This window comes from Rhinopithecus bieti, unplaced genomic scaffold, assembly GCF_001698545.2.
Source record: "Rhinopithecus bieti isolate Rb0 unplaced genomic scaffold, ASM169854v2 scaffold_9693, whole genome shotgun sequence".
Lineage (NCBI taxonomy): Eukaryota > Metazoa > Chordata > Mammalia > Primates > Cercopithecidae > Rhinopithecus > Rhinopithecus bieti.
This window is the reverse complement of record NW_016806178.1, coordinates 268,824-280,881: the sequence shown is the minus strand read 5'-3', so window position 1 is coordinate 280,881 and position 12,058 is coordinate 268,824. Positions and strand designations below refer to the sequence as shown.

Here is a 12,058-nt window from a genome sequence, read left to right as displayed (position 1 = left end):
CGACAGAGTGAGACTCTGTCTCAAAAAAAAAAAAAAAAAAAAGTCTTGGCCTAATAAGGGAACTGGGCAGGTGAGGATAACTAAAAAGGAATGCATAAAAGAATGTTGTCCAAATTGGCACCAGAATTGGGGAGTTTTAAGAGGTTTGGAAGCCTGGCCATCAATACCCACAACAGTTATGGAGGCAAGGGAAACAGGCTCTTGAAAAGAAGGTAATGTGGAGTGAGGAGCCTCCGTATTGATTAAGAAGGGGACAGATTTACCCTCCACTGTAAGAGTTACCCAAAGCATCTGTGATGGTACAGGAGGCTTCTGAGGTGATGGGGCAGCATCAATCTTCAGCCGCTAAGCTGAGAAGGTCTGGAAAGGAGTCAGTCAGAGAGTTTTGAGCCAGAGCTCCAGGGGCTCTGGGAGTGGCTGCCAGGCTAGTTGGACAGTCCAATTTCCAGTGGGGTCCCGGCACAGATGGGACACGGCTTAGGAGGAATCCCAGGCTTCAGGCATTCCTTGGCCCAGTGGCCAGATTTCCAGCACTTGTAGCAAGCTCCTGGGGGAGGAGGTTCTGGGGGAATCTCAGGCGTTTGGAGTTGCATGCTGGAAGTGTGGCTGGGTTTTGTCTCACAGTGGAGGCAAGGAATTGCAACTCAGAAAGAAGTTGCTACTTGGCTGCCTCTATTATTGTACACCTTGAAGGCAAGGTTCATTAAGTCCTGTTGTGGGGTTTGAGGGCCGGAATTTAATTTTTGGAGGTTTATTTAATGTCAGGAGCAGAATGGGTAATAAAATAAAATGCATATTAAGAATAAGATGGTCTTCTGATCTTTCAGGGTCTAGGGCTGAAAAGTGTCTCAGGGTTGCTGCTAAACAGGCCATGAACTGGGCTAAGTTTTTATATTTGGTGAAAAGAGCCTAAACACTAACTGATTTGGGAGAGGTCGGATAAAGAAAAGGAACATTAACCTTGACTATGCTCAAGCTACTTTTTAAAGGGAAATTTCTGGACAGGTGGGGGAGGGCTACTCACAGAATGAAACTGTCAGCCAGACCGGGTGTGAGGAGGGGAGGTAATAAAAGGACTATAGGGTGGGGGAGCGGAGGCTGAGGAAAATTGGGGCCTAGCTTGGCCTGGTGAGGAGGGAAGAGAGGTCAGATGGGTCTGTAGAAAAGGATGATTTTTAGAAAGACTCAACGACACTTGGGGTTGGGACTCAGGGGACAGGCGGGAGGGAAAGAAGGAAGATTTGGGACTAGTTGCATTGGGAACAGAGACTAGGGAGGGACCGATGTGTAAAAGAATGCCTGGATGTCAGGCACCTCAGACCATTTGCCCATTTTACGACAATTATTTAGATCTTGTAGGATGGAAAAATCTAAAGTGCCGTTTTCTGGCTATTTAGAGCCATCGTCAAGTTTGTATTGGGGTCAAGCAGTGTTGCAGAAGATAAGGCGTTTAGGTTTTAGGTCAGGTGTGAGTTGAAGAGGTGTTAAGTTCTTGGGAACACAGGTTAAGGAAGAAGAAGGAGGAATGGAGGGTGGAAGGTTGCCCATAGTGAAGGAGGCACGCCCAGAGAAAAGAGAGAGTAGAGATACGGAGAGAAGGAGTTCGGGGGTTCTTGCCCTCCAGAAAAGCGGGAAAGGGGTCGGGGTGTGGAACTAAGGGATTGGGGTGCAAAAATAAGAGGTCAGGGCACAAAATAAGAGGGGTGCAAAAATAAGAGGTCAGGGTACTTGCCCCTTCCCCAGAAAAGCAGAGAAGGGGTAGAAACAGAGAAGGGGTCGGGGTGCTTGCCCCTCCCTCAGAAAAGCAGAGAAGGGGTACAGACAAGGATGGTAGGGGTTGGGGTGCTTGCCCCTCCCCCAGAAAAGCAGGACTTGCCGCTTAGGGTGAAGGACCAAGGCAGGCGACCCTGCAGCGTGGTCAGACACCACTGAAACGTGGGTGAGTAATCAGAGAGGCGTCCCTGCAATGATTAAACACCAAGGGAAGGCTGCCTTCCCCAGTCCGTGACCGGTGCCAGCGTTTTGGGTCCACAGATAAAACCTGTCTCCTTTGTCTCTACCAGAAAATGAAAGGAATTGAAATTAAGAGAAGGGAGAGATTGAAAGGTGGCGCCAAGATTGAAAGGAGAAAGAGGCCGAAGGATAGTGAGAGAGGTTGGAGAAGAGAGTAAAAAGAGGCTGCTTACCCGATTTAAAATTGATGAGATGTTCCTTGGGCTGGTTGGTCTGAGGACCAGAAGTCATAGGTGGATCTTTCTCACGGAGCAAAGAGCAGGAGGACAGGGGATTGATCTCCCAAGGGAGGTCCCCTGATCCGAGTCATGGCACCAAAATGTCAGCGTGTCCGTGTGAAGAGACCACCAAATGGGCTTTGTGTGAGCAACATGGCTGTTTATTTCACCTGGGTGCAGGCAGGCTGAGTCCGAAAAGAGAGTCAGTGAAGGCAGATAAGGGCGGGGCCATTTTATAGGATTTGGGTAGGTAAAGGAAAATTACAGTCAAAGGGGGGTTGTTCTCTGGTGGGCAGGAGTGGGGGGTCACAAGGTGCTCAGTGGGGGAACTTTTTGAGCCAGGATGAGCCAGGGAAAGGAATTTCACAAGATAGTATCATTGCTTAAGGCAAGGACCGGCCATTTTCACTTCTTTTGTGGTGGAATAACATCAGTTAAGGTGAGGCAGGGCATTTGCAATTCTTCTGTGATTCTTCAGTTACTTCAGGCCATCTGGGTGTATACGTGCAAGTCACAGGGGATGCGATGGCTTGGCTTGGGCTCAGAGGCCTGACACTGTCATTTGGAGAATCTCACGCTGCAGAAATTCCAGACTGAACCTTCATACCGAGTAGGGGAGGAGCTGTCTGTGGGTTAGAGCCTGCAGGAGGAGGAAGGACGTGAATGTTTTATCAGCTTCTGGCATGGCCTTGAGATGGTAGTTATAATCTTGGCCCTGGTGGCCCAGAGCTACAGTCATCCTGGCAGTCCCCGCTGGAGTGGAGCAGGTACAGTCACAGCTGTGGGGACAGCATGCTGGCCAAGGGTCTTCCCCCACGCTCAGTCCTGGTCAAAGGATGCCAGACCTTTCTGAGTGCCCCCAGGGAGAGGCTGGGGCATCTCAGGGTGCCCACCAGTGAGGGAGCTGGCATCTCCACTCGCAGTCCTCGCCCCTTCAACGAGATCCCCTCTCCTGGTGACAATGGCTGGCTAAACCTGTACCATTTCTGGAGGGAGACAGGCTCACACAAAGTCCACCTTCACCATGTCCAGAATTTCCAGAAGTATGGCCCGATTTACAGGTAAGTCTGGCAGAGGGTGGGAGCCTAAGGAACAGGGAGGACGAGGGGCCCGGGCAGCCCTGCTGTGCTCCCCACTCCCCAAACAGGCTGTTTTCCGGTTCCAAACTCCTGTGGAACTTTTTCTTTTTTTTTTCTTTTTGGTAATACAATACAGAAATATATCGGCGATATTTAAAAATTCAACATTTGAATCTGTGAATGTCTTAAGTACTCTAAACCAGGCATCTACTTTTGAAACAATTGGTGGCAAGACCGCCAGCCATCTGTAAGGAAGCTCTTTAATGCGTCTAAACCCCAGGTCTGGCCAGGCATGGTGGCTCACACCCATAATCCCAGCACTTTGGGAGGCCAAGGTGGGCAGATCACTTGAGATCAAGAGTTTGAGACCATCCTGGCCAACATGGTGAAACCCTGTCTCTACTAAAAATACAAAAATTAGCTGGGTGTGATGGCAGGCACCTGTAATCCCAGCTACTTGGGAGGCTGAAGTAGGAGAATGGCTTGAACGGGGGAGGCAGAGGTTGCAGTGAACCAAGATCCCGCCATTGCAATCCAGCCTGGGCGACAGAGTGAGATTCTGTCTCAAACAAAACAAAACAACCTCCTTGGTCTGAGAAGGCTGAGTTTTGAACTCCTGGCCCTGCAGCTGTCAGCCCAGCCAGTGAGTTTTAAAAATTGGGGGAAGGTCGGGTGCAGTGGCTCATGCTTGTAATCCCAGCACTTTGGGAGGCTGAGGCAGGTGGATCACTTGAGGACAGGAGTTCGAGAGCAGCCTGGCCAACATGGTGAAACCCTGTCTCTACTACAAAAATAAATTAAAAAAAAAAAAAATTTAGCTGGGCATAGTTGCTGGGGTCTGTAATCCCAGCTACTCCAGAGGCTGAGGCAGGACAATTGCTGGAACCCAGGAGGTGGAGGTTGCAGTGAGCCCAGATCATGTCACTGCACTCCAGCCCTGGGCAACAAAAACGAAACTCCGTCTCAAAATAAATAAATAAATAAAATAAATAAGGGGGAAGGAAATTTGAAGTTCAGAGCAGAATGAAAAGGTCTCAGCGTGGTCAAGTCTGGTGCTAGCTACAGCCCCCGCATTCCTCCCAGCGCACCATGCCGCCTGGGCCGCGCTATTCCGAAACTGGGTCAGCCCTCGCGTCCTCCCCGGCCTGCTCCTGTGCTCTTCGCTGGCCGCTCACCTCCGCCTCACCCTGACGCAGCCCGAGCCCATCCACCCCCCGGGTCGGCTCGCGTTTACCTAAGGGCGAGGTCTAGGCGCTTGGCCCCGCGGCGGCCCCACCGCAGTTTCCTAGGTCCCCCTCACCCTGCCGCCAAGGTCCCCAAAACGGACTCCGTGTGTTTTGAGGTGTTACGGGGGCGCTGGAACACTGGCTCTGCTGGCCCTGCCAGGAGGCGGCGGCAAAGCAGGGAGCAACCCGGGATAAGTTTCTCTGCCCCGCCTGCTCCCCGCCTCTGCTGGCCTCTGCCCTCGCTCGCTGCGTTCACCGGAGCCCACCCGAGCCCACCCGAGCCAACAGTGGCGAGCTACGGTGACGTCCGCACCGCCGGACCTCTCTTGTCCAACTTCTGATCTTACTTCTTCCAGGCCTGGGATGGTGGTGGTTATAAGGGAAAGTGTTCCTACTTCCCAGGCCTGAGGCCTCAACCTTCCCCAGATCCCACTCCCTTTGAAACTCTCGGAGAGAGGTGGTTAGAGAACAAGCCCTACTAAATGCCTTCCTATATCGGTTACCCTCCACACACCTTGCAAGCGAAGTTTGTTGTCCCCATGGTCAGAGGAGGAGACTGAGGCTCAGAGAGGTCACCCAGCTAGATTCCTGTCCAGCTGGAGTGCTGATCTCACCCTCGGCCCTGAGGCTCTGAGTTTGTTCCTTCCCTTTCCCAAGAATCGGCTGGCTTCCTGCTAGGAGGAAAGGCCTTTTTTTGTCCTTGGGCCTCTGAGCCCCAAGGCTTGTGGCTTTTCCTGGGAAAACTGCTAAAGCTGTTTCCACGGTGGGCAGCCTTTCAGCCACACCTGGGTTCTTTGCTGGGTGGTTGGGGGCTGGGAGGGGAGACCGGAGGGACAGTACGTTTTCCTCTAAGTGGAAGGGCTTTACAACTCAGAGCATTCTAATGGGTCAGTCAGGAAGGGGAAGGGTATGATGTGTTGGCTGGCTTGATGACTGGGCTGGGGGGGGGTGGGAGGGCAGGCTAGTTTGTGTTGGGGCTTCAGCTGCTCCCTCCCTCCCTCTCTCACAACTCCTTTAAAGTCCAGACTGCCCCTTTTGATAGCTGGTTGGTGGCAGGGAGCTCCCCCTACCCCGCACGCCACCCTATTCAAGGTTGAGTGCTGGGCTTGGGAGGTTGCTCCCCACCCCCCATCTCTCCTTCCTCCTCATCTTTCCTAGGCCTATTGGTGCTTCTGTCCCGTGCTCACTTCACATAGATCTCTAGTTATCCTTGCTTCCTCCACTCTTCCCTTTTCACCACTTCCTAGAACCTCAGTAGCAACTCCTTATTTTATTAAATATTTTTGTTACCGGTGGAGGGCATGCAGGTTCTTGGCGTCTTGATAAAATGCACAAGGTAAGGAAGGAATGAAGGGATTTATTGAAAATGAATTTATATGCCACAGTGTGGGAGCAGGCGGAGCGTAGGGGCTCAAAGGCCCTGTTACAGAATTGTGGGGTATTTACCCCCTAGAGGATTCCATTGGTTACTTCAGATACACCTTATATAAATGGAGAGGATGAAGTATTCAAGTTACATAGTCATACGCCCTTTGGAGAGGATATTTCCTGTTATAGCTGAAGTGTGAATTGATCTTAGGTTCCCTGTCTCCCAACCCTATTTTCCTGCCTCATCTGCCCCTTCAAGAGATGTGATCCCCATAAATCTTTATGGGAGGCAGAGGGACCGATGGTCTTTTTTCTGTAACTGCTTCATGCCGGCTTGGGGCATAGTCCCTACCTATTGGGGATCACAATAAATCTCCTACCACTGAATTTCTATAATCTTCATTTGATGTATTTCTCTATAGGCCACAAGTGCCAGCAGCTGCACAGATACTTCTCTGTTTAGCCAATTCTATTGTAACTTTCACAAGAGAATTTAGGGTCTGTAGCCTTTAGAGTAGAATTTGCTATAGAACCTATCATGAGGGATGCATTTCTAATCATTGCTTCTTTTACTTTAAACCATGGAAAAAGGACCTAACAAATGATGCCCTTTTAGAAGAGTGAAGGACTTCTGGCAATGTGCTCTTTAACCCACCATGTGGGTTATGTGGAGTGAATCAATTTTTTGTTTTTGACTGATTATGAGCTAATGCATGTACCATTAAAGTGTCTTACCCACATTGGGCCTTTATCCTTTATCCATGTATAAGGCTGGCTGCAAACTCCTTCACAAATAAAAGTGTACTCCATAAGTGCACAAAACAGACCCCTTTTCCACTTCTATTGTTTGTAGAAGGCATAAGCAAGAAAAAATACTCAAAGATAAGAGTTTCATTACAGTAGAAGTCTTAATCTGTGAACTTGGGAAAAGCTGTCCACATCAATGATGCCATCTTCTTCTTAGGAGAAATTTCCCTGGTTAGTTTTACCTTAAGAGTCCCAGTGGGTGCACAACTCCAAGAGCGTGGAGGAACCCTTCTCAGTTGTGAGGTTATGAACCCAAAGTTCAAGGTCCTGAAGTTTTGCTATAGTGTAGATGGCAAGGACAGTCTTTCTCTGATGTTTCCAGAAGATTCAAACCATAAGAAGCTTTTTTTAATCTGGTGAAACTACACTGTAGCATAATAATCTACTGTTATAACATCAGCCCTCTTGCATGGGAAAGCTTTTCTACAACCAGAAAACATGCATGGAAAATAACAATGGAATGAAATCCCTTTATAAAATGTTTAAATGGCTGACCAGATGACCAAATGTAACTGAAGCTTTGTTTTCCCAGGAATATGGGATCAAGCATTGGTTATAAACAATTTTCTGTTGTTGTTATTTAGTTTTTATTTCATAGTCATAAACTTTAACTCAACTCTGCCGTCCAGCTAGGCATGGAAGGGAACTGCAGTGAGAGCACAAAGATACTAGGATACTGCGAGCAAATGGGGTGGAGGGTGCTGTCCTGAGCTACAGAAGGAATGGTCTGGTGGTTAAGACAAAACGTAAGTCAAACTTATTAGAGTTGTCTACAGTCAATAATGGTGATCTTCTTCCTGGTCTTGCCATTCCTGGACCCAAAGTGCTCCATGGCCTCTACAATATTCATATCTTCTTTCACCATGCCAAAGACCACGTGCTTGCCATCCAACCACTCAGTCTTGGCAGTGCAGATGAAAAACTGGGAACCATTTGTGTTGGATCCAGCACTTGCCGTGGACAAGATGCCAGGACCTGTACGCTTTAGGATGAAGTTCTCATCATCAAATTTCTCCCTGCAGATGGACTTGCTGTAGCAGGACAAGCCACAGACAACACCTCTCAGACACCGAGTTGTAAAGGAAGGGCTTTAGTCAGCTGGGAGCATCGGCAAGCTACTGCCTTAAAATCTGAACTCCCCGAGTGCACAATTTCTGTCCCTTTTAAGGGCTCACAACACTAAAGATTTCATATGAAAGAGTCATGATTGAGCAATCTAGGGGATATGTGACAGGGTTTCATGCACTGATAGTCAGAGAGAAACAGAACAGGGCAGGGAGTTTCACAGTGTTCTTCTATACAATGCCTGGAATCTATGAATAACATCGGTTTCTAAGTTATGAGTTGATTTTTAACTACTAGGTTTAGGCCAGGCAGGCTCAGGCCCGATTTTCGGCCTGGTGCTGGGCTGCCTGTCTTTGGTTTCACTTCCTTGTTTTTTCTTAAAACAGGTACTAAGTATAAAACAATATAAAACAATATGAGAGGGTCTCTCTCTTTCCTCATTACCACCAGTGCCATTATGGCATGTGAAGTCACCACCCTGACACATAAACCCTGAAATAATTCTGTGAAAGCAGGAATCATTATAACCAAATCCTTTCTCTCCAGTGCTCAGAGCATGAAAGTTTGCTGTTTTTGGAAACTTGTCTGCAAACAGCTCGAAGAAGACGCGGCCCAAGGGCTTGCCGTGACAGCGATGTCGAAGAACATGGTGGGGTTGACCGTGGCTGATAGTACAGGGTTCCTGGTGGCAGTGACGGCGTCTGCAAAGCCACAGGTTCTAAACTAAACTATTTTAAACAATTTCAGTATTAGCTGGTTTAACACGGAAGTCTGTTCTTGATATGTAGTTAATTTTTTTTGTTTCTTTGTTTTATGTGGGTTAGTAGCTTTATACAAGGAAATTTGGTCATTTCTGTGTTTACAATAACTTAACATAATAACTTTAATTGTGATTGGTAACATACACTTAGACATTAGAATTTTAGAAATCCCATACAATTTTGGAATATATATTAGTATTATTCACAAAAATCTAAAGAAGATTAAACATCATTTTGGCACTTCCATGTGACTAAACATGTCAAATAATCCTGTTTACCTCTTTTCTGGGTGTTTTCAGGGGCCCTCTGATTCATCCAGAAAGCCAGGCATTAGGAAAGACAATATTGAAACTGAAGTTTGATTTTGGAATTCCAGATTACCATAAATTATTTATTTTGCCAAAACGATGCCTTGGAAATTTTAAAGAAGCAAAACCTCTTATAACCTTCTACAAGACAAACAAACAAACAAAAAAAGCAAAACAAAACAAAAACCCAACCCAACACGTTCTACTGTTCTTATACGTCTTGCATGTAAAACTGTTTCTAGTAGTCTTAATTGCATGTTATAATGGCAAATTTGTTTTTTTTTGAGGCAAAGTTTCACTCTTATTGCCCAGGTTGGAGTGCAATGGCATGGCAATGGCATGATCTCTGCTCACTGCAACCTCTGCCTCCTGAGTTCAAATGATTCTTCTGCCTCAGCCTCCCCAGTAGCTGGGATTACAGGCATGCGCCACCATGCCCAACTAATTTTGTATTTTTACTAGAGATAGGGTTTCACCATGTTGGTCAGGCTGGTCTTGAACTCCTGACCTTAGGTGATCCACCCACCTCAGCCTTCCCAAATGCTGGGATTACACGTGTGAGCCACTACGACTGGCCTATAATGGCGAATTTTAACATAAAACCTGGTAAGTTAGGCCAGGTAAGGTGGCTCATGCCTGTAATCCCAGCACTTTGGGAGGCCAAGGCAGGTGGATCATGAGGTCAGGAGTTCAAGACCAGCCTAGGCAAGATGGTGAAACCCCGTCTCTACTAAAAATACAAAAAAAAAAATTAGCCAAGTGTGGTGGCAGATGTCTGTAATTCCAGCTACTCGGGAGGCTGGGGCAGAGAATTGCTTGAAACTGGGAGATGGAGACTGTGGATGAGCTGAGATTGCACCACTGCACTCCAGCCTGGGGGGCAGAGTGAGACTCTGTGTAAAAAATAAAAACAAAACTGGTAAGTTAAGTTCTGATAAGGTTTGACCACTTCCAGCACAGCGAGGGGCATGGCCAACTCCACATGTCCCCAGGCCTTACCTAGCTGGAAAGCAGGCAAGTTCAACAATTTTCAAAAGCCAAAAAAGCAGCTTATCACATTAGAGGATTTAGCAAACCTAGTATTTGAACATAATGTACACCACATGTTTACATTTTGAAGACAACTGTATTTTTCCAATAATCTTGAAAACTGTCTTTATTTCACAAATATTGCTAAAGTCACGGGAACTAAAAGGCATTACACTTTCTACTTTTCTGACAAAATATTTGACTTAAGCTCTTATTATTATTAAACCAATTAATTTAAAATTTTACAGAGGAAATATACAGTGACTTTTACTTTATATTTAACCAGTTTGCAGAGAGAGAGAAAGAGCCCAGAGACTGACTCATAAGAAATTCTTATCCTTTTGCTGGCATGCCAGATTTCTGAGTTCTCTCTTTCACACACATCCGTGTGAAGAGACCACCAAACAGGCTTTGTGTGAGCAACAAAGCTTTTTAATCACCTGGGTGCAGGCGGGCTGAGTCCGAAAAGAGAGTCAGTGAAGGGAGATGGGGATGGGGCTGTTTTATAGGATTTGGGTAGGTAATGGAAAATTATAGTCAAAGGGGTTGTTATCTGGCTGGCAGGGGCAGGGGACACAAGGTGCTCAGTGGGGGAGCTTTTGAGCCAGGATGAGCAGGAGAAGGAATTTCACAAGGTAATGTCATCAGTTAAGGCANAAGGGAGGGGCCTGAACAATCCCTGAGGAGTACTAGAATAGCAGATGGAACACTGAGAAGTGATTTCCTAGAGAATAGATTTCCATGATGGAAAGAAAATGAGAGGTTCTAAGAGGCAAGCTAGTGGCTTGTAACCTACATGTAAGAGGTTATGAAATGACGACAGAATAGGATGGGCCTGTGAGGCTGGAAGGAGATATTTTCCTTGGTGTAAGAACCATTTGCCTTGTGTGGGAAGAGATTGATAGGTGGAAGTTTCAGTGGGGAGTAGGTGGGAGGGACTGATGAGAAGGAGAAAACTGGCTGTGAGGGACAGAAGTTGGAAGCTAGCTGCTTGTTTAGCTACCATATCAGCATAAGCATTGCCCTGAGCAATGGGATCTGATGCCTTTTGATGGCACTTGCACTGAATGACTTCATCTTCCTTTGGAAGTAAAGCGACCTTGAGAAGAGTTTTATTAAAGAGGCATTAATGATGGAGGACCCTTGTGTAGTGAGGATACCTCTTTCAGCACATATAAGTATGGTGGTGCAGGATATGGAAGGCATATTTAGAGTCAGTATAAATATTGACATGTAATTCCTTTGCAAGAGTGAGGGCTAGAGTTAGGACAATGAGTTCAGCTTGCTGAGAGGTAGTGGAGGGGGGCAGAAAGTATATGCATCAAGTGTGGGGAAGAAAATAGATTTTGGAAGTTATGAGAACTGTAGAGAGTGAGTTGAGCACAGTTTGTGATTTTGAGGGCCTCTAAAATATTAAAGCATCAGCAGTGAACGCACGCAGACATGAGGGCTAGGCTAAAACAGTAAGGTCAAGTTGTTTGGACAGAAAGGCTACAGGGTGTGGTCCTGGCTCTTGTGTAAGAATTCCACCCACACAGCCCTGCACTTCAGCTGTGTGTAATGAAAAAAGGTTGGGATGAGTTAGGGAGAGCTAGTGTGGGAGCAGCTTCTAGGGCTGTTTTAAGGAACAGAAAGAGGAGCAGCAAAAGGATTTAGGATCTATCAGGTCAGCTAGGTTTGCTTTTGTGAGTTTATATAATGGTTTAGTCAGGATGGTAAAACTAGGTATCCAAAGGTGGAGTATCTAACTATGCCTAGGAAGGAAAGGAGTTGTTGCTTTGTAGAAGGGGTTGGGGTTTGGGAGATTAGCCAGACATGATCAGCAGGGAGAGCATGTGTGTTTTTATGAAGAATTATGTTGAGATAGGTAACGGATGAGGAAGAAATTTGGGCTTGACTGAAGTAATGGGGGCTGTCCGCGAAGCCTTGTGGCAGTACAGCCCAGGTAATTTGCTGAGCCTGATGGGTGTCAGGGTCAGTCCAAGTGAAAGCAAAGAGAGGCTGGGATGAAGGATGCAAAGGAATAGCAAAGAAAGCATGTTTGAGATCCAGAACAGAATAATGGGTTGTAGAGGGAAGTACTGAGGATAGGAGCATATATGGGTTTGGCACCACGGGGTGAATAGGCAAAACAATTTGGTTGATAAGGTGCAGATCCTGAACTAACCTGTAAGGCTTGTCTGG

The 12,058-nt window shown here is 46.9% G+C and overlaps 1 protein-coding gene across 2 annotated transcripts in view; it reads left to right on the top strand.

The window, feature by feature from the left end:
- Positions 1-2,873: 2,873 nt before the first annotated feature.
- CYP11A1 (cytochrome P450 family 11 subfamily A member 1) overlaps positions 2,874-12,058 on the top strand; it is a 31,038-nt gene continuing 21,853 nt past the window's right edge. Inside the window, exon 1 of one of the 2 annotated variants that reach the window (XM_017874925.1) lies at positions 2,874-3,292. In XM_017874925.1, the coding sequence (XP_017730414.1) occupies positions 3,024-3,292 (269 nt within the window). In that variant the 5' untranslated portion in view covers positions 2,874-3,023. The remainder of the gene's footprint in view (positions 3,293-12,058) is intronic. The other variant, XM_017874926.1, reaches the window with a different exon arrangement.